Raw genomic sequence first — 23,915 nt, 5'->3', positions numbered from 1 at the left:
TTGTACAGAGCAGGTAACAAGTGCCTCATTCGAAAAGGTTTGCAAGGACTAAAGGGAGTAAACATCTGACTTATATGGTGTTGATAGAAAAAGAAATGAAACCCACATTTTTTGTTCTTTACTGGGTGCCAGTCACATTTTAAACTAATGTGCAAAGTTAACAAGTTCCCTCATGTCTCATGAGGTTAGATGTGTTTCACATATCAATATGAATTGTTACAAACCACAAATCAGTCAACAATATTATGAGAAGGAAAGTTGCTACTCACAATAGAACAGAGATGCTGAGTTGCAGATAGGCACAACAAAAAGAGTTTCACACTTAAAGCTTTCGACCAATGGCCTTTGTCAAAACACACACACACACACACACACACACACACACACACACACACACACACACACACACACGACTGCAGTCTCTTAAATGATACTATGGTTGCAGCTGTATAATGTTTTTGCAAAGGTTGATAAAAGCTGCAGAAAATATATTATTTGCAGTAAAATGTAGTCCAGTCCATGGTGGTGCAGTGGTATAGTAATCTTGAATTATAATTAATATTAAAAAAACAGCCTAGGCTGCATAACCTAGGACTATTTTTAAATTTTATTTGCATAACTTTCTCATCACTTCAATAATGAAAGCTCAGACACAAAGAAAATTTGTGCATACTATACATGAATTTACAAAATGAGGAAATCAGTTGCACACATAGGACCTGCTGTTAAAATTTATGAGACTGCCTTAATGTTCAAACCTGGTAAAGCAAAATAAGTAATTACAATACGGGAAAGTACATGTCACTTTGCCAAGCAAAGATCTGACCTCTTTGCATTAAGTAGCAACACGCTTACAGATATATAACAACAGTGATTATTACCCTTAATGCAGCATCACGAACAACTTCTGAAGGGTTTTGTAATGCAGAAAGCAGACTATCAATTTCTTCGCTGCTCGCGCGAGCACAACCATCTCGAGCAGATCCAGAAGTTGCAACATCAAGCAATGCTGCTCCAGCTTGCTGCTGAACTCTTCCACTTGTACGACCTGCAATTTTCCAAAAGCATGTTAAATAAATATTCTGAATACGACAGTGTCCTGCTTTCAAATAAATCAGTACATGTGTTGCACAAACTGACAGTTTTAATGATATATTTACACTAAACATTTTTCTTCAGAGTATGAAATAAACTGACATACACTCCTGGAAATTGAAATAAGAACACCGTGAATTCATTGTCCCAGGAAGGGGAAACTTTATTGACACATTCCTGGGGTCAGATACATCACATGATCACACTGACAGAACCACAGGCACATAGACACAGGCAACAGAGCATGCACAATGTCGGCACTAGTACAGTGTATATCAACCTTTCGCAGCAATGCAGGCTGCTATTCTCCCATGGAGACGATCGTAGAGATGCTGGATGTAGTCCTGTGGAACGGCTTGCTATGCCATTTCCACCTGGCGCCTCAGTTGGACCAGCGTTCGTGCTGGATGTGCAGACCGCGTGAGACGACGCTTCATCCAGTCCCAAACATGCTCAATGGGGGACAGATCCGGAGATCTTGCTGGCCAGGGTAGTTGACTTACACCTTCTAGAGCACGTTGGGTGGCACGGGATACATGCGGACATGCATTGTCCTGTTGGAACAGCAAGTTCCCTTGCCGGTCTAGGAATGGGAGAACGATGGGTTCGATGACGGTTTGGATGTACCGTGCACTATTCAGTGTCCCCTCGACGATCACCAGTGGTGTACGGCCAGTGTAGGAGATCGCTCCCCACGCCATGATGCCAGGTGTTGGCCCTGTGTGCTTCGGTCGTATGCAGTCGTGATTGTGGCGCTCACCTGCACGGCGCCAAACACGCATACGACCGTCATTGGCACCAAGGCAGAAGCGACTCTCATCGCTGAAGACGACACGTCTCCATTCGTCCCTCCATTCACGCCTGTCGCGACACCACTGGAGGCGGCCTGCACGATGTTGGGGCGTGAGCGGAAGACGGCCTACCGGTGTGCGGGACCATAGCCCAGCTTCATGGAGACGGTTGTGAATGGTCCTTGCCGATACCCCAGCAGCAACAGTGTCCCTAATTTGCTGGGAAGTGGCGGTGCGGTCCCCTACGGCACTGCGTAGGATCCTACGGTCTTGGCGTGCATCCGTGCGTCGCTGCGGTCCGGTCCCAGGTCGACGGGCACGTGCACCTTCCGCCGACCACTGGCGACAACATCGATGTACTGTGGAGACCTCACACCCCACGTGTTGAGCAATTCGGCGGTACGTCCACCCGGCCTCCCGCATGCCCACTATACGCCCTCGCTCAAAGTCCGTCAACTGCACATACGGTTCACGTCCACGCTGTCGCGGCATCCTTCCAGTGTTAAAGACTGCGATGGAGCTCCGTATGCCACGGCAAACTGGCTGACACCGACGGCGGTGGTGCACAAATGCTGCGCAGCGGCCAACACCGCGGTTCCTGGTGTGTCCGCTGTGCCGTGCGTGTGATCATTGCTTGTACAGCCCTCTCACAGTGTCCGGAGCAAGTATGGTGGGTCTGACACACCGGTGTCAATGTGTTCTTTTTTCCATTTCCAGGAGTGTATTTGCTACACATCACACGGGAAAAAGAATTTATCACAATAGCACACACATGAAGCTCCCATCCATGGAATTGTGTTTTTGTTACACATTATGAAATAATGTTTCTTAGGTGTGAATTTGATCTGTGGACTACTTTTGTGTATATAACTTTTAAAAGTAGTATGTTGTGCAGGTTTTGTTTAGAGGGTAAACTGAAACACCACGCTGTAGCGAAATTCTTTGTGATTGTCAGTGGAAATTCATACAAAGTCAGCGAAAGTTTGCAAGGTATCTGTTCCTTCATTTTCAACTTACGGAATGGGCAGATGAATTCAAATACATGTGTGCTTTTCTTGAACATCACTCACATGAATGACATTACAATAACACTGAGAAAATGTACACTATGGTACCGGTCAGTTAAGTGATTAAACATAGAGGGAATAGCTAATACCAAAGGCCTGTCAGAAGAAAACAGCTCATACATATCACACGAAGATTACACTCTGAAAAACCTGAGAAAGATTCTCCCATATTTATCAAAAAGTAGATGCAAAAATTAATTTCTTAGCAATATTCTGTGTGTTGACTCGTTTCTGTGGATAAGATCTGGTTCTGACGTTAATCCTATTTGCCCGTGAGCATAAATTTGACTAAAATGAGAAAAACTGTCAAGTTACTGTATTAATGCATATGACTGTCAGGCTAAACTTTGACACAAGGGTAAGAAAAGTGTACTAGGAAACTTACTAGTTACGATTACTTACTTATCATGTCTATTAACAGTTCAAACATTTGTTTTCGAGGAAGCAGCCGTGGATGATACAGATCACTGTCACCAATAACTGTCCTTGCAGTACGTTGTCCCCTCATTTGTGCGTGCTCCGAGATTATTTGCAATGTTGACAAAATAACGCCTTCATCAAGTTTAATAGTTGATGACAAAAGTGCAGATCGTAGAAGTGGGAAACAGTAACAGAATGATGGTGCAGGTAAGAGTACTTTTGGTGGGTCACTGCCTGTTATCTTCCTTTTGGGATTTACTGTTAACCTGTGAAGGATTGAGATAGTGCGAGTGACGGCAGCAAGTAGTGCTTCCTCTTCCCAAGCTGGATCTAAATCACATTGTGGTGACTGCAGACGTAAAACAACATGACCCACCAACTGTCCTGCAACAAGAAACAATAAGAACAGCAATGAAAGTAAAGTAACTTTAACTAAAAATGTACATACTTATTTGTAAGAAATTGTAGTAGTAACAGTAGTAGTGCTCCACCACCACCAATACTACTACTACTTCTTACTACTACTACTACTACTACTACTACTACTACTAGTAATAATAATAAGAATAATAATAATAATAATGTAATAATTATCCTTAATAGAATAAACTGCACTTCCAATTACTCTTTGTCATCCATCAACAAATAAAGATAGATGCCACTGTATTTAAAAGTGTGGTTTTTCTTCTTCTTCTTCTTCTTCTTCTTCTTCTTCTTACAATGCCTCCATTTATTGGAACCATGATTCTGAATTAGTCTCACAAAAGTGTTGAGACACATGATTTTTGTTGCATAACATACATGACACTATACTAGTTAGTAGTGATGTTGCTTTTTCCATATTCATTTTCCCAATGTATCCTCTCCTCTGAGGATGCAGTATCCAATTAAAGCCAAATATATGTAAAAATAAAAATAAAAAAAAATATATCACTTGATTCATACATCATGCTCCATAAATCCCATTCTTCAGGGTTGTGAAATGTATCAAATTATACATTAATTGTCACTGTCAGCTATTTCTGAGCAGTACCTAATTGTTCACAGCGATAATTATGAAAATTATTCTACATTAAGCAGCTATTTTGGAAAAAATAGCCTTTGCTGTTCCTCTTACACTACCTAACTGCTGCTTTTATCAAACACTTCAAACTAAGTACTTATGTAACTTTAATATAGACTTTTGCATCCCTGTCTATAGTCAGATGATGATTTCTATTGTGATGCAAAAGCTTGTAACAGCTCTTCATCCCACTTCAGAATGTTTGGGCTCTGGGATGCAAATTTTGACTAACAATCATGTTCACTTTTAACAGGCTTTAACAGTATCAGTATGTAGATACCTGATATTATTCTGTTTAATTTTAGTTCTGTTATTGTAGTTGTGGATTTCACACTTCACTTTGATTTTGCTGTATTATTAGCCAAAAATATATTAATGGAAGATATGTATTATCAGTTAACTGTAAGAATCCCTTGGTCCCTGAAAATGCTGCAGCAAGTTATCACAGTTATCAACTTTGCATAAGAAATTTATTGCACACTTCTGTAGAATAAATACTGTTCGGCCCCTGATGATTATACCACAAAAAGAGTATTGAATTTAAGTATCCTAGCACACTCACAGTAGCTCAATGCAGCAAGAGCATTTTTTAAGTGCAAAGCATGCAGAATTGAGCTTTCTACTTTTCACATGCTCATGTCACTTTAGTTTATTATCAATCTGGGTGCCCAGATAGATGATATCTCTTTTTGGTACCTTTAGGTCACTTGCTTGTTGGGAATTGCATAACACGACTCTCTGTAACATTAAGAGTTAAGCTGCTTGCTGTGAACCAGTTGTAAGCTCTTTATCTATATACTAGTTTCATAAGTAAACATCATGTATTTTAAGAGCCCTACAAAGTCTCTGGTAATCGCTTATTGTTACTTCAGCCACTGCTGCTTTTGATCTCGAGGAATGGAGTGGGCAAATTATTGAACCCTATTGGTATCCATATTTAACATTTCCTCACTTTGAAGTTTAGTTTTACTCCTGTGATATCATCCATTAATGTGACCCTTTGTTGAGATGATTTGCTCATGCAAAGTGAATGCCTTTAACATCACAGCATTTTCATTTTCTTGATGGAATTTTGTGAAAAACACAATGGAAGGCCTCAGTGAGTTCACAGAAAATGTCAATAGGGCAATTCTTTGCCTTTAGATCTACCAGAACTAAGTTCTTGCGACCATACAGTTCTTTTTCTGTTAACAAATCGTTGTGGAAACCTAACTCAGCAGCTGTTATAAGATTAATGACAATAGTGATTCAATATTATTTTAAAACTCCACCTCAAAAGTTTTGATAACCTGGGAAGGAGAAGAATGAGTCTATAATTAGAGGTCACTTGCTTCTCACAACATTTATAAAAATGTGTTAGTTACTGCTTTTCAGTGATCTAATTAGTTTTGTGAACTCTCTAACAACTAAGTTAGATAACTTTTAGAAATTAAGCTCTAACGTATTCCATAATAATTTACTGTCACTAATGTTGAACATGATTTGTCCAATCTCATCACTAATCATCACTACACCTAGTTTCTGTATCACAAGTCCAAAGTGGATTCTCATGTAAGCCCTGTAAACTGCTTTCTTCGGCCCAAAAATGGCTACACGTTGAAACCCACAACTAACATTTCACTCAACAGCTAAATAGGGACCAATTGATGTCTAATTAATTGAAAAGCTGAACAATAACATTCAGCTACTAGTTAGGACAAGTGAGATACAATGACGAAAGTCATAGTAACGACAGAAATCAGACAGTGAGAGGTAAGTGAAATGAGATCTGATACAGCTGGAAACAAGTGCTTCGCCAAATAACGGACCAGGAAGAAAATGTGTTTCAAAAAATGCCCACCCCCCTGCCTGCGAAATTTCTCCCCTGGAATACCCCTCCCCTTTTCTTTGCTGTAGTTAACTTAGTATTAAAGATCCCTGACAGTTGCTGTGCAGCAGTGGGCTGTGCACAACAACTTTGTGCACCTCTCTCAGCCAGTCAAATAGCGCAATTTTGTAGATGTCCCTATGACTGTGCCTCAACACTGTCACAGCTATGTAGATGACTCCCGTTTTCACCTGAAGCCATTAACACTTCACAGTTGAAGGCTGGCAAAAAAGCTGCTTGCTTTCCGAGATCCATTTTGTGGATTTGACTACGATAGCCTCTTCTCCTTTCCCATTCTACTGCTGGACCAACAGCTAGCTTCAAAGGACCTAATCTAAATTAACCTGCTTGGAAGCTTAACATCCACACAGTAAACACTAAAAATGTATGTGCATGAGCCAGTCATAGTGTTACAAAAGTCTAGTAAACGTGAAGTCCTCGCAACTGTGAAACATCTCTTTTACTGAACAAGTGCCCAATGCTGTTAAGGTAAGCATTTTACAGATCAAGATTACTTTTTCTCTTGTTTTGGTCCATACTACTACCACCTCTCATAATATGGAAAGGAAGGAGCTTGCAGAAGAAGAGATTTATTTCACTATATTAAAGATGAAGAAATGCTCATAGCTCATAAGGTGTGCAGTTTAGAACCATGTTTACTAGATTTTTTTGATTCAAATGCTCATTCCTGTCATATTCCTGAATAATGATCATTCATCCTAGGACAGTTTGTATTGAATCACAAATAGAATTCAGAAATATTTAATTCATCGAACGCTAGTCATCTGCGACACAATGATTAGATGCACTCTTATAAACAGTATATCAGTCCTGAAGTGGTATCCTGTTCTCTGCACCAGATCATAAAAAGAACCTGCTGTTAATGAGCCCAATATTTAAAAAATAAAAGTGAAGACAATATTACTACAATTTATTTTACATAACTGCTATGATACGTATTCCAATTTGAGGACTTTCTTCAACTTTCTACACAGTCTGAAGCAGTTAACAACATACAATCTGAAAATCAGCCTAAGAAGGAACGTCATACTGTTCCAAACACAGGTATATGACCTTGTAAACATTACGTGCTTTCCCTATACTCGTTACTGAGAATGCTGAAAATATACTTTAAAACGACCATAACTAATTCCTATTGCGCCACAGTCAATTCCTTTTCCAATTCTTGTGGAAGAGAATAGACAGTCATTGTGATTCATATGAAAAAGGAAGTGAGACTGAGAATCAATGCTATTTGCACTCAGGAAGTGAGTCAATCATGACGATTTTACCTCAGAGTCAAAAGATAATTGGATTTGTCAGGTACACAGCTATGGTATGATTTTCATTTGTTAGCACCTGTTCCAGTACCAACATGTTTTCTGGGCATATGACCTCGAATTTTGGATTGTCATAATATGCCAATGTTTTGTAATTTAATTTTTTCCTGGACAATTATTAGTGAGTACTCCAGTTGAAAAGTTTTACAGATTTGTCATTTAATGTAGATACATTTCCAGAAGAGGGGCAGCCAATCTCAAAATGAAGAAATAAATTTTTTAATACATGCAACAGTGAAGTAAATGGCACTACAGATACACACAACACAATGATTTCCATTCCATTCTTCACCAAAAAAAAGTACTTCCATATATTTAAAGAAATGCAGGGATTCTTGCACTTTTGCAACAATCAAACACATGCTCCAATAAAAAATATGATTATTTTGTACTATAAAGAAGTGCAAACTTCGAAGGTGTTAAATATGACAGAATGGCACTTTGAAACGAAACTTCCTGGCAGATTAAAACTGTGTGCCGGACCGAGACTCGAACTCGGGACCTTTGCCTTTCATGGGCAAGTGCTCTACCGACTGAGCTACCCAAGCACGACTCACGGCCCGTACTCACAGCTTTAAATCCGCCAGTCTCTCGTCTCCTTCCTTCCAAACTTCGAATTCTAGAATGGCACTTCGTTGAATAAATATTTACACATTCAAAAATCTGTTTAGTGTATATTCTTTGGAACCTGCGACATATTTACTGATAGATGTATCTTTTCTGTCTGATTGTTGGAACTGCTGTTCTTACTGCTGTGGTCTTCAGTGCGAAGACAGGTTTGCTGCAGTCCTTCATACTGGTCTGTCCTGGGCAAGCTTCTTTATTTCTGCATAACTACCGCAGTCTACATGCATTTGAACCTTTTACCACAGTCAAGCCTTGGTCTCCCTCTAAATTTTTTTCCTCCCACACTTTTCCCTGTAAACTGACAATTCCTCAAAGTGTCATGACACATAATATCTTTTTGTCAAGTTAAGTCACAAATTTCTTTAGTCCCCACTCTGTCCTATTAACAAAAATTTGAAAAATCAACATCGACATTCCATCTGGAAAGAATGAGCGTGACATTTACCGATACATGTTCTACAGCTTCTTTCATTTAGTTGTTTGAGAATGATGGGAAAGTTAAACAGGAACATACAACATGTGACAAGGTACCTGTACTACTAAGTGATTAATCCAGGGTTCACAACTAAGTTCCAGTTGCAGGTCGCCAATCTAATGATTTCCAGATGTAACAAAAATTTTATTTTCAATATTTCATATAGTTAGTTATTGATCAAATTTAAAATCCTGTCACAAACCACTCATTAAGAGGTATAATCTTACGTTACATGTTTTGAAACAGTAAGTCAAGTATTATAATTAGCAGTTATGTACATGCAGAGACATGTTGCATGTCATCTACCAAACCAACAAATGATAACCACCACCAGAAAAGTTTTATTTAATGAATGGGTTAATACAAATGCTGTTTGTAAGTTTGTTTTCTTTATGTGCAAGTATTCTGGAGTGGATGAACACAGTGTATCGGCAAGCAAGGACGACACAGCAATTTTCATGGTACCTGCTGTTCAAGCGTTTATTCTGCATGCAAGGTATTGCCTTGGAGACAAAGTGTGTGCCATGGAAGAAGAATGACCTTGACAATCACAATGATGAAATGGGAACAAGAGAGAAACTTACTTGTCAAGTTCAATTCAACTTTGTTATCTGGGACTGCCACTTTTCAACTCTGTGTCCTAACTGAGTATTTGTGATGTTTCAAGTAGCGAGAATTTATTATGAAAGATCATTGTGAAAGAAGAGTGGAATATATGCCACATTACTTCTCGGAAGTGTTGTATTTATTTGACGAATATAGATATTGGACTGTACTCTTGATTTCCAGCGACAACTGCAGTTCTATGAAAAAGTCTGACAGGAGAATTTTGTGAGTGAGGAGAAATAACCAGGTGAGCAAATCAACAACATGGAATTGTAACTCCCAAGCAATACCATGGAACACCTCAATGTCCTGAGGCAGCATAACTCATGGCACACAAATACCCACATTATATTCATCCAGTAATTGACAATGAGAGCACTTGTGACTTCCAACATACTTAACACACAACTTCAAGCTTTCGCAAAAATACTTATCACTGACAACTTGCACAACATGATGAAAGGAAAAAAGTTATCACTTACTACATTTTCAATGTTCATACAATCAGCCCTAAACATCACACGACATTTCAATTTATTATTTCTTTACTATGAACTCTACTCAACACATTTTGCGGAAATATCCACATATACCCATGAATATTTCTGCAAAATTATTTCATTGTGTGACACACAGGTTAACAAGTATGGCAGTGAGTGCGGCCTGAGCTCCCAGTTGGTGCACATCGACAGTGCAGAAAGATACGTATATAGCTTCTTTTCTGTGTTTACTTCGTAGATTCTTACTTAAATTGCGTGTGAGTTTTGTATAGGAGGTGTAATTTCGAGTTTTAGTTACTGTAATCGTAAATTCAGGCAGATTGTAGCGCAGTCGTTAGGCATTTGTACAGGTTAGTTCATACATTCTTTGCAAGTTTCCCTTACGTTATCTAGGTGCAAACTCGAGTTTCAGTAACTGTTGTTCAGCATCGATTAGAATGGACAGGGACTGTGATTGCTGTGTTCGGATGACAGCTGAGTTGGCACCCCTTCACTCACAGCTGCAGACAGCGCTGACTTTGGTCGTGCAGCTTGAGGCTGTTGCCAATGGGCACCACTGTGGGGAGCCAGACTTGGGTATCACGGGGATGTCAACCTCGTCCCGTCTGTCCCCAGATCGGTCTGCCGCTGTGGTTGCCCCAGTTGCCGGTCGCAGTGGGGCTGAGCCCTCGCCTGTGGTTGATTGGGAGGTCGTTCCAAGGCGTGGCAGGCAGCGAAAGACGTCCCCGGAGGCTGATCAGAAAGCCTCCCCGGTGCGTCTGACAAACAGGTTTCAGGTACTGTCTGTGGCTGAGCCAGATGCAGCTGCCTGCCCTGTTTCAGAGGATGATTCTCAGCCTTCAAGGTCTGAGCAATCGCAGAGGGTGGGCTTATTGGTAGCTGGGAGCTCCAATGTTAGGTGCGTAATGAGGCCCCTTAGGGATATGGCAGCTAAGGAGGGGAAGATATCCAGTGTGCACTCCATGTGCATTCCGGGTGGAGTCATTCCTGATGTGGAAAGGGTCCTTCCGGATGCCATAAAGAGCACAGGGTGCAGCCAGCTGCAGGTGGTGGCACATGTCAGCACTAATGACGTGTGTCGCTTTGGATCTAAGGAAATTCTCTCTGGATTCCAGCGGCTATCTGATTTGGTGAAGGCTGCCGGTCTTGCTTACGAGATGAAGGCAGAGCTCACCATCTGCAGCATCGTTGACAGAACCGACTGCGGACCTTTGGTGCAGAGCCGGGTGGAGGGTCTGAATCAGAGGCTCAGACAGTTTTGCGAGCGTGTTGGCTGCAGATTCCTTGACTTTCGCCATAGGGTGGTGGGGTTTCGGGTTCCGCTGAATAGGTCAGGAGTTCACTACACTCAGCTGGCGGCTACACAGGTAGCGGAGGTTGTGTGGCGTGGACCAGGCGGTTTTTTAGGTTAGAAGGCCTCGGGAAAGTAGGGGGTGGGCTGCAATCTCAAAGGGTGCATGGCAAATACAGGACGTGCTTGGATCAAGGAACAGTCGGAATTGTAGTTGTAAATTGTTGTAGTTGTGCTGGGAAAGTCCCTGAGCTTTAAGCGCTAATAGAAAGCACAGAAGCTGAAATCGTTATAGGTACAGAAAGCTGGCTAAAGCCTGAAATAAGTTCTGCAGAAATTTTTACGAAGTCTCAGACGGTGTTCAGGAAAGATAGATTGGGCAGAATTGGTGGTGGAGTGCTTGTGTCTGTCAGTAGCGGTTTATCTTGTAGTGAAGTCGAAGTAGATACTCCGTGCGAATTGGTATGGGTGGAGGTTATACTTAACAGCCAAACTAAGTTAATAATTGGCTCCTGCTACCGACCCCCAGACTCCGATGATATAGTTGCTGAACAGTTCAGAGAAAATTTGAGTCTCATAACAAATAAATACCCCACTTATGTGGTTATAGTTGGTGGGGACTTCAAACTTCCCTCAATATGTTGGCAAAAATACTTCTTCAAAAACGGCAGAAAACATCTTCCGAGATTGTCCTAAATGCTTTCTCCGAAAATTATTTCGAGCAGTTAGTCCACGAACCCACGCGAATTGTAAATGGTTACGAAAACACATTTGACCTCTTAGCCACAAACAATCGAGAGCTAATAGTGAGCATCATGACTGATACAGGGATTAGTAATCACAAGGTCGTTGTAGCTAGGCTCAATACCGTTTCTTCCAAATCCACCAGAAACAAACGCAAAATAATTTTATTTAAAAAAGCGGATAAAGTGTCACTAGAAGCCTTCCTAAGAGACAATCTCCATTCCTTCTGAACTGACTATGCAAATGTAGCCGAGATGTGGCTCAAATTCAAAGATATAGTAGCAACAGCAATTGAGAGATTCATACCTCATAAATTGGTAAGAGATAGAACTGATCCCCCATGGTACACAAAACAGGTCCGAACACTGTTGCAGAGGCAAAGGAAAAAGCATGCGAAGTTCAGAAGAATGCGAAATCCCGAAGATTGGCTAAAATTTACAGACGCGCGAAATTTGGCACGGACTTCAATGCGAGATGCCTTTAATAGGTTCCACAACGAAACATTGTCTCGAAATTTGGTAGAAAATCCAAAGAAATTCTGGTTGTATGTAAAGTACACAAGCAGCAAGACACAGTCAATACCCTCGCTCGCAGTGCCAATGGTACTGTTACCAACGACTGTGCCGCTAAAGCGGAGTTATTGAACACAGTTTTCCGAAATTCCTACACCAGGGAAGACGAATGGAATATCCCAGTATTTGAAACACGAACAGCTGCTAGCATGAGTTTCTCAGAAGTAGATACCTTAGGGGTTGCGAAGTAACTCAAATTGCTTGATACGGGCAAGTCTTCAGGGCCAGATTGTATACCGATTAGATTGCTTTCAGATTACACTGATACAATAGCTTCCTACTTAGGAATCATATACAACCGCTCGCTCACCGATAGATCTGTACCTACAGATTGGAAAATTGTGCAGGTAGCACCAGTGTTTAAGAAGGGTAGTAGGAGTAATCCATCGAACTACAGATCTATATCATTGACGTCTGTTTGCAGTAGGGTTTTGGAGCATATACTGTATTCAAACATTATGAATCACCTCGAAGGGACGTAATCAGCATGGTTTCAGAAAACATCGTTCTTGTGCAATGCAGCTAGCTCTTTATTCGCACGAAGTAATGGCCGCTATCGACAGGGGATCTCAAGTTGATTCCGTATTTCTAGATTTCCGGAAAGCTTTTGACACAGTTCCTCACAAGCGACTTCTAATCAAGCTGCGGGCCTATGGGGTATCGTCTCAGTTGTGCGACTGGATTCGTGATTTCCTGTCAGGAAGGTCGCAGTTCGTAGTAACAGATGGCAAATCATCGAGTAAAACTGAAGTGATATCAGGTGTTCCCCAGGGAAGCGTCCTGGGAGCTCTGCTGTTCCTGATCTGTATAAATGACCTGGGTGACAATCTGAGCAGTTCTCTTAGGTTGTTTGCAGATGATGCTGTAATTTACCGTCTAGTAAGGTCATCCGAAGACCAGTATCAGTTGCAAAGTGATTTAGAAAAGATTGCTGTATGGTGTGGCAATTCAACAAAGTACCTGGGTGTTAAAATTACGAACAACTTCAGTTGGAAAGACCACATAGATAATATTGTGGGGAAGGTGAGCCAAAGGTTGCATTTCATTGGCAAGACACTTAGAAGATGCAACAAGTCCACTAAAGAGACAGCTTACACTACACTCGTTCGTCCTCTGTTAGAATATTGCTGCGCGGTGTGGGATCCTTACCAGGTGGGATTGACGGAGGACATCAAAAGGGTGCAAAAAAGGGCAGCTCATTTTGTATTATCACGTAATAGGGGAGAGAGTGTGGCAGATATGATACGCGAGTTGGGATGGAAGTCATTAAAGCAAAGACGTTTCTCGTCGCGGCGAGATCTATTTAAAAAATTTCAGTCACCAACTTTCTCTTCTGAATGCGATAATATTTTGTTGAGCCCAGCCTACATAGGTAGGAATGATCATCAAAATGAAATAAGAGAAATCAGAGCTCGAACAGAAAGGTTTAGGTGTTCGTTTTTCCCGCGCGCTGTTCGAGAGTGGAATGGTAGAGAGACAGTATGATTGTGGTTCGATGAACCCTCTGCCAAGCACTTAAATGTGAATTGCAGAGTAATCATGTAGATGTAGATGTACACATAAAACAATAAGATGCATGAAAAGTAGCTTTCACTTAAAACAGAGCACAAACTACCCAGATTATATTAATCCAGTGTTCGATAATGAAAGCACATACTGACTTCTAACAAACTTTAAAAATAATTTGATATCTTTTTTCTTTTTAACTTTCTCTCTTTTACATGCTTCATGTCAAATAATTAACACATTAACTCATTTATAAAATAATCAAAGTTCAAAGCTGTTTTACACTTGTAAGTTTGATTTTTAAAAAACACAAAACAATGGATGGAAATATAGACAATGTTCTAACATAAATGATACCTGTACAGTGGGAATTTTTCAACAATGTGTTACTCAAGTGGTGTCCTACACTATCAGTGCATCATCCTAATGATCATTGCTTGGGGAATAAGACAAATTTTTCCTGTATTGAATTTCTTAGGGCTGGCAAAGCCCTCAGCCAATGTTTAAACAACTCAGCCTTAAGATGCCTCCATAGAAAACATCACAAGGTGTACGGTCCGGTAATCATTGTCGCCAGGGGATGTCACCACCCAAAGAAATTAATTATTCTGAAAATACTTGTCTCAGGAGAGAAATCTGAGCTGTGTGAGCAGTGGCTCCATCCAGATGAAATCGTACCTGGTCAATCTGCAGCATACTGAGTCATGGTGCAAAACACATGTAGATCGTGTTATTTTATCATTGAGAGTTTAATGTAACAATAGCACCAACCTCTTCAAAAAAGTAATGAACAATTACCCCAACCATTCCTGCCACACACCATACAGTAACACAGTCATTATATAGTGGATTTTCATTAAGTTCACAAGGGTTCTGCCCATTCCAATACTGGATATTTCGATGGTCAATGCATCCCAATAACTAAAAATGTGCTACATTGCTGCAAAATACCACAGCATCTTCGACAATATTTTCAAGGATGTTTGCTCGCGGCCTCACATGATTGTCATAATCATGCTCAAACAATTCCTGAACAATGACCATCTTTTGCAGATGAAGTCTTAAGTCCTGTTGTAAAATTTGACACACCCACCAGCCAGATAACTGAAAAGTTCTAGGTTGTTTTACAAAAGATCTGACTGCTGAAATTTAATGCCTTACTGCATTCATGCTTTCTGGAATTCGAAAACTAAGTGGCCTTCTTCCTCTTTTTAGGTTTTCACACCCCAATTGGTAAAAACAGAACCCTTATAAGACTGCTCTGATATTTTGATACTTGCAAACTCACTCATTAAAACTTATAGGGCACATTTCATTGACCTAGAATCGTGAAATTTAGCACGACAAGACTACAGTACAAGTACAGCAAAAAAACTCAAAAATTGTTAATCTGTAATTACATTACATGAAAAAAACATTTTTTTATCCACATATCTGTCTGTCAAGACACTTTTCCCTCACGAATAGGTAGGCACATCAAGTTCAAATTTACATCATAAAAAAATTCTATGGTCCCCTGGCAGTACAAAATATTTAAGATCCTACATCAGTGCAATTAAAAGACACAGTCATTTATGTCACATATTTTCACACTCACAAACTCACTTATCAAAACCTATAGGGTACCTCTTGTTGGCCTAGAACTATCAATTTTGGCAAGAAAAGTTTCCACAGAACCAGTAAAGTGAAAAGATAAGAAAATTATTAAATTGTAATTATATCACATAAAAAATACTTCTTTGCCACTAGAGCGTACTATGCATTCATCATCCATCAAAAGCATAGTAGAAAAATATTACTGCACGCAAACATAAAAAGGAAGTTGTAGCCATGCCAGGGGACATCACCACCCAAAGAGATCAAGGGATAAGATAGACAATTTTAGACATATTTCTATACCATGACTATTTGCTTAAGTTATTGAAGAGGCTGTATATGAAAGGATAATTAATCATTTTTCATTCTGTTTCACATAATTTGCTATCAAATGTACAGTTGATTTCAGAAGTGGTTTAACAACTGAAAATTCTATATTCCCTTTTTTCTGTGAGGGACAGAATGGATTAAACAAAAGGTTTCGAACACTAGGCATCTTTTTTTGATTTATCTCAGGCATTTGATTGTGCTGATCGCAAAATATTGCTGCAGAAGCTGGACCATTATGGGATGCAGGGAGTAGCATAATGGACAGCAAAAGCTCATGCTCCACAGTGCTAAGAATGGCTATGATGTGGGTCTGAGTGGGGCACGGTTAAATGGATGGTGCCCCAGGGATCAGTGTTGGAGTCACTCATGTTCCTTATTTATATACATGGCATGCACTCTAGTATTACAGGTGATTCTAAAGTATTTCTGTTTGCATATGACACTTGTTTTGTAGTAAAGGATGTTGTGTGCAATGATGGCACTGTTTTAAATAGTGCACCTTAAGACAAAGATCACTGCTTGTCAAAATTAAATTAATGCTAAATCACAGTAGGTTTTTACAATTTTAAAGACAATTCAACAAAACTTGACTTTTAATTTCACAGAATGGGCATTTGATTAGTGAAACAGAACAGTTCCAATTTCTAGGTGTTCAGATAGATAGTAAACTGTCACGGAAAGTCCATGTTCAGGATCTTGTTCAAAGGCTTAATGCTACCATTTTTACTATTCAAACGGTATCTGAAGTAAGTGATAGTTTGACGTGAAAAGTAGCCTACTTTACTTACTTTCATTCGCTCATGACATATGGGGTAACTCTTCCCATTCTCAAAGGACACCTTTGGCTCAGAAGCGGGTGGTTCGGACAATAAGTGTTGTGTGTTCACGAACTTCTTGTTGACCCTTGTCCATTAGTCTGGGTATTCTGACATTGGCCTCTCAATATATACATTCTTTACTGTCATTTCTTGTTAACAACATCAGCTTATTCCCAAGAAGTAGCAGCTATCTCTTAGTTAATACTAGGCAGAAATCCAATTTGCATTTGGATCACACTTCCTTGACACTCCTGCAGAAAGGCACGCAGCATACTGCTGCATCCATTTTCAATAAGCTATCACAAGAATTCAAAAATCTTAGCAGTAATCCATGCGTGTTCAAATTGAAACTGTAGAGTTTCCTCTTGGGTCAGTCCTCCTATTCTGTCAAGGAGTTCCTTGAAAATTTAGGCTGATTCCTGTGTTATATTGTTGATTGTGTTTACATAAACTTATGGCTTGTCTTTTTTGGGTTCATAATTATTTTATTTTATCTTTTATTACTTTTATGTTGTAATTTCATGTACTGACACGTCCCATGACCTTGGAGGCTTGTTCCTCAATTTGGTCCAACAGAATTAAATGTGTAAAATAACAAAGTAAAATAAAAACAAATCTTCTCTCTCTACCATGTTCAAACTGAAGCCCTGCTCCCTTGTTCTTGTATATTGGAGCTAATCTCAGGAACTACCGTAGGGATTTTCATACAGTCTTTCAATTCCTGTGACCAATACCTTACCAGTATCTACATCAATAACAGGAAAAAAATCATTGAGATTCCCGATTCCCAGAATGGAGGAAATATCTATACACATAATTAGGTTTGTACGGAACCCTGAGTTCACAAGTCCTACTCACACTTGGTCAATTTTTCTTTTCTTTTTAACCAGGTCACGTTTTGCTCTAAAGTTTGATACCCACAAACCAATGGATTTCCAATCTGGAACTGCCCCCTAAAGGGAGGGTATCTGGAAGAGTCTCCAGAAAGCATGCTGGACGTGTGGAATATCCGTCTTTTCTCACTTTGTTGACATGGCTGAAATTTGTTACAGATAACAATTTGCACTAAGTGAATGTTAATTCTGTGTATTCGATGCCTTATTCAGTCCTTGTTTTGATATTGTTAATCAGTCTATCGATGACAGTGCATGTAAACAAAACTTCCCACTCCATAAATATCATTCACGCTAATACAGTTTATATTTTGATCCATCTGTTTCTTTATTTAAAGTTTAAATCAGGGAGGAAGTTTTGACACAGCTTGTACTTTATTGCCATTTAACTAGATACAGTTCTGAATCAAGAGGGCAAAATGCTCCATATTATGCCCCATTTCAGTTGTTTCTCTTTCAGTTGTGGAAAACTAAGATATGGTTATTTTGACACATATATATAAAAATGACTGTCAACTATGAAGTAGTAGTTTAAGTTGACACAGAACACGATTGTGCTAAGTAAACGCCTATAATATTTGTATGAATGTTCGTTCCCTCTGTATTTCATAACTCTGGCACAAACATTTTGGAAAAATAAGAACATTTAAACCTCATTTTGGACACTTTTAAGATGTAAACATCTTGAAATAGGGAGAGGGAGAGAGAGAGAGAGACTACAAGAAATTAACTTTATTCGACAAATGCAAGTAGTATTTAAATTACCAAAAGACCATCTACCATCTCTTGTTTCCTTTTACTCACCAAGATGATTCAAGTCACCAGAAAAGACACATTTCCTGATATCTAGGAACAGTTTGGTAAGATACGGTGCTGCTAATGGCGATGGAAAATTTCTCAATATCATAGGGATAAGATCTCGGAAATACAGGCTCAGTTCAGTTTGGTTTCCTTCCATTGTAGCTCTTATCATGGAAACCACACGGATTAGATTACTGTTCAGCTATAAAAAAAAATATGTATGTCAAATGGAGACATGTTGAAAAGAATGTTTAACATGTGAACAAAGAAAAAATACAAATTTTGTCAGTTTGTTGAGTTATTCTGAAAAACTAAATAGGAACTATAAAACAAATGATATTTTGGCTAACTTCTGAAAAGGAGGAACTGGAGAGTCAGTAAGATAATGGTATCACATACAGCCATGAAAAACGCCAAATATGAGAGAATAATTTAGCTTAATTACATTTATAATGTTAATAAAATTAAAATTTGATCATATTAAAACTGACACATTCCGAAGCAACAAGCTGCCTTCTCCAGATACATACCATCACAAGAACCACAACACCCCAACAAATTAATCACAAAGAAGTATTGCAACCACTCCCACCACAAAAAAAGACATTCTGAAAACCACTGAAGGATGACCTGAAACCCGTTGTATCAATGTATATCAGCTCATAAAGTGAAGAGCTCTAATATTTAATGACCAGGCCTAGCACAGAAGTAGCAGTTCCATTTCTTCCAAAACATCCAATGTTTTTGCCTTTACTTAGGGTACATAGGATCTTGGGATTCATCAGCTCCTACAACTGGATGCCCTGTTGTATAAATGTGCATAGTGACTACCAATTTATTGGAGTCATTCAAGAAAAAGGGCCTTTACGGATGAGCAGGAAAACAAGCTGCTGGAATCTGTGACAAATGCTATTGATTTAAGACATTGCAGAGTTCAACATGGCATGTGGTCACTACAGAGACAGTGGCCAACAAGTGGACTGCCCAGGGAAGTAAATACAGACATCCTGTCTGTAAATTATACCATCTTTTCTACAAACTCATTTATGCTTTTAGGTATTCACTGAGATGTTCTGACTCTTATGATGGTGTGTATCTGAAGGCTGAAGCTTGATATTTTTAATGTCATCACATTGATTAACATTACAATGTGGTTCAGCTGAATTATTCCCTTAAATTGTGAAATTATAATCACGAGTTCACTGTCACAGACGAGTTCACTGTCACTGAGCTATTGATATAGTTAAAAACTCCAAAAAACTACCGAAAAATTACTATTTCATATTTTCCAAGCCAAATTTCTAAATCTTCTATAGCACAATTTAAATAACCTTGTTCCTAACAATGTAACACAACACACACACACACACACACACACACACACACACACACACACAGCTAGTACAAGACCACACAAGCAGTTCACTGCAGATTATGTTTAGTGATTGGGTAAGTGATGAAAGTACTGCTCAGTATTGGCTGCAAAGCATACATCATAATCAAATGAATTAAAAAAAATAACACTTGCAAAAAACTGCACAGCAAATGCAGGTGGAAGGAGGACAGGTTGTGAGGAGGCAGGTGAAAGAGGGAGAGTGTGCGAGAGGCAGGTTGTAATGGTACTTTGACTACCGCGCCTCCGCCAATACAAAGATATTATTTACGATCGTGCATGGGGAAGAGCACTGCGCCAACGACCGATTTTTATACATAATTTTGTCCTTTTTTTTACTTTTGTGTAGGTGTTTGTTTTTAACAACTAACTGATTACACTCTCTCTCTCTCGTCTTCATACGAAAGACGTGTATTTTTCGGTGCTGTGTTGAATGTGCTTTTGGGTGGAAATTAAAATTATATTACAAAGCGAGGTTATTTCAATAGTGATTTGAGGTGGTTATCGCCAAATTTGTAAATTGATCATGACAGTGACAACTTGAAGAAGTTTTCAACAGACGGAGAAAAATGAAAGACGGGTCGTCCTACATGAGAAATTAAGACAGCCATGAAGACTATATTGTAATTAGTACTGCGTTTCTAACAAGATTATAAGGTAAATATCAATTAGTTTCTGATGCTATTTCCGTACAGTCGCTTTTTGTAGTGTTGCTGACCCGGTCTGCCATGCACGGTCAAATTACAGCACGATCTCAATCATTAATACGAAGTCTGCCTTATCCGTAACTAATTCCATAAAAATTCAAAACCCAATCAGATTTTCCATTTTATATTTTTTCACGGCAAAACCCCGAGGAAAGGAGACACTACAAGGTGAAAGAGGGAGAGTGTGCGAGAGGCAGGTGGGAGGCGGGACAGGGTGTGAGGTGGGACAGGGTGTGAGGAGGCAGGTGGAAGAGGTACAGGGTGAGAGGAAGCCGTTGGAAGAGTGACAGGTTGTGTGGAGACAGCTGGAACAGGGATGGGTGTGAAGAGGCAAGTGGAATAGGGAGGGGGTGTCAGGATACAGGTGTAAGAGGAGCAGGTTGTGAGGAGGCAGGTGACAGAGGGACAGGTTGTGAGGAGGCAGGTGACAGAGGGACAGGTTGTGAGGAGGCAGGTGACAGAGGGACAGGCTGTGAGGAGGCAGGTGAAAGAGGGACAGGCTGTGAGGAGGCAGGTGAAAGAGGGACAGGCTGTGAGGAGGCAGGTGAAAGAGGGACAGGCTGTGAGGAGGCAGGTGAAAGAGGGACAGGTTGTGAGGGGGCAGGTGGAAGAGGGACAGGTTGTGAGGAGGCAGGTGGAAGAGGGACAGGTTGTGAGGAGGCAGGTGGAAGAGGGACAGGTTGTGAGGAGACAGGTGGAAGAGGGATGAAGAGATAAATTCTTCCTGATTATTTTGATGGAACAATAGCTAACATCTACAATAATGGATTTGATTGCCTTGGAATAGTTAAGAAAGGGGTGTCCAAACTGTGCACCGTGGCTCCCAGGGAAGTCGATCTCATAGTAGGGGCATTGTAGTGGTTTCATAAAAATATTTTGATTTATTTGCTTTTTGAGTAAAGGAACAACGTGTGCACTAGTAAAGATATCTAATGAGCTGACAGGTAAGTGCTGTTACTACGGCAGCATGGTAGGTGTCAGTCAAATTGTACAATACAAACTTTCTTCTTTCCCTTTCAGTAACAATCCATCTTAAGATAAATTTTGTTGAATGCAGATCATTTTAACTGTTGTTTGTCTTTTGTGATTTGTATTTCTTTGTCAGCATGGACACATTTTTATATATAACTACAAAAATGTTGATTCAAATGTATCATGTAGTTCTAAAGACATGAATAGTCCAAAATACTACATGAATTTTGGTTTGGGCAGAGGCAGAAGTACAGAGGCAAAGATGATGTTGAATGACAGGTGAGGTATGAGCGGCAGCAACTTGAAATTAGCGGAGGTTGAGGCCTGGTGGGTAACTCTTTGCCTTTACACATGTCTGCTTGTGTCTGTGTGTGTGTGTGTGTGTGTGTGTGTGTGTGTGTGTCCTTTTGTCTTTCCCTCTCGTTCCCTCTTTCCTGATGAAGCAACCGTGGGTTGCGAAAGCTTGAATTTTGTGTGTGTGTTTGTGTTTGTTTGTGTATCTATCAACATACCAATGCTTTCGCTTGGTAAGTTACATCATCTTTGTTTTTAGATAAATATTGATTTATTATTAAGTGGCAAAACAAAAGGTGTCCCATGCGTCTGTTGTTTGATTTTGTCACATATTGGATTTGGCCAGAACACTTTATACTGTTTTTTTCATTTCTGCAAACGCCAGAACCTAGCAGTTGTAGTGTCAAAATTGCTTGGTGAAGTTAAATGTTGCAGTTTCTGTTAGTAGTGTCGAGTGCCAATTACATCAGCATTTCCCCTAACACATCTCCGCCCACTGCAAAGACCAACCATTCTTGTCATTTTGATTTTTGTTCACGATTTTCAGCAACTGTTATTTGAAGAATGCAGATGTGAAGAAATAGCACACTAGTTGCGTTAAAAACTGTTTTTTAATGCAACTGGCGTGCTATTTATTCACATTGAAAATCTTATTATTCAATTCACACTGCCACCCCTCAGTGCAATCGGATTTGTTTGTGCTACCTATATTTGCTTGACACAGTCAAAGACAAAGATTGGACATTATGAAAGTTCAAAAAGTAGTATGACTCCCTCACAGTAAAAGTAAAATTATCTTGTTCTGCAATTTCAAAAATAAATAAATAAATAAATAAATAAAATAGTTTCAAATATTTATCAAAAGTTACAAAATATATGTACATAAATAAAAATATTGGCACTCGATATCACCATTTCGATGTCGATATATTAGGGCAAAAATATCGGCGGTATATATCAATATTTTTTGGAAGAAAATATCAATATTTTATCAGCAGCCTCCTTTATACAGCAACACTTTTCATTCCACCTAAGTGCAGCTTTCTGCCTGTGATGAGTTGAGGTTGTGGAAGGCATTCCTTGTTCTAGTTTTGTACAAGTATTCTGAGAAAATGAGATCCTGTATTTCATCAGAGACAACTGCCTGCTATGTCCAGTCAACTTCCAGTGTATTTTCTGTCACTGACCTGCTTCACTGTCTGTTCCTGCTCAACAGCAATCAAACTGGAAATTTATCATTATAGTGATTCTCTTCAAGAATTTATGAAAAACTATAACCATTGTGCGCAATTTCACTTCTCCTGTGTTTTAGCTGACTGATTTCATCTCTGCAGAATTTATTTGTGATGTAAGTATTCAAAGCATCTGAAAACACTTCATATCAGTTGAAATGTTCAAGTAATAAATACCTGAGAAGCTTGTAGGTCTTTATAGGTCTCAGTGAGCAATCACACAGTGGTTGATGCAACTCACGGAGTACAATGTAGATTTGTTGGTAGCTCAATACTAAATGGAATGCATTATGGATTAACCTGAAACCACTTACTGGAACTTATTACCCACCACACTATCCTTACCTGAGAAAAACACACATCACTACACTCTGATAGAAGATTTAAAAAGGGATTGCCTCAGAGGGTTTTTGAGGGTCCATATCAGAATTGTATGTCATATATCCTTAATTTGCACTTAAATAAGCACCTAAGTTTTGTCACAACACTACAAATTCTCAACCAGCTCACAGGCAGAATGCAGCCGGATATTAATTATGAGGTAGCTGCCAATGTGGAGACAACAAATCAGGCTAATCAAGAAGACCCTCTGTTATATGGGTACTTCCAGCAGCCCCATGGTTGAGGTCCAGAAGAAGTTTTATCAGGATAACTTCAGTGTTGCAAACAGCAGCAGTTACAGCAAGGAAACAACTATGGATTTCTTGACTTAATAACTCAACCTAGGTATGAACAGAACTGGATCATGTGGAGGTCACTCTACAACCTTCAATCTGGGGATGGAAGACCCACGAGTAACTTCCAGAAATTACACTTCCCTCTGGATACCACCAATTGTGATTGCAGAGAACAACACACCACTGGAACACATACTGGCCTATCATCGATGTCCTGCACTTCACACAGAAGATATTC

The 23,915-nt window shown here is 39.6% G+C and overlaps 1 protein-coding gene across 1 annotated transcript in view; it reads right to left on the bottom strand.

Moving 5' to 3' along the window:
• LOC126412568 (eIF-2-alpha kinase activator GCN1) overlaps positions 1 to 23,915 on the bottom strand; it is a 255,275-nt gene that overhangs the window by 112,867 nt on the left and 118,493 nt on the right. Inside the window, exons 15-17 of the mRNA XM_050082216.1 lie at positions 18,406 to 18,604; positions 3,356 to 3,757; positions 882 to 1,048 (exon numbers count right to left, since the gene is read on the bottom strand). Of these exons, the coding sequence (XP_049938173.1) occupies positions 882 to 1,048; positions 3,356 to 3,757; positions 18,406 to 18,604 (768 nt within the window). The remainder of the gene's footprint in view (positions 1 to 881; positions 1,049 to 3,355; positions 3,758 to 18,405; positions 18,605 to 23,915) is intronic.

This window comes from Schistocerca serialis, chromosome 1, assembly GCF_023864345.2.
Source record: "Schistocerca serialis cubense isolate TAMUIC-IGC-003099 chromosome 1, iqSchSeri2.2, whole genome shotgun sequence".
NCBI lineage: Eukaryota > Metazoa > Arthropoda > Insecta > Orthoptera > Acrididae > Schistocerca > Schistocerca serialis.
This window is presented reverse-complemented; position numbering and strand designations above follow the sequence as displayed.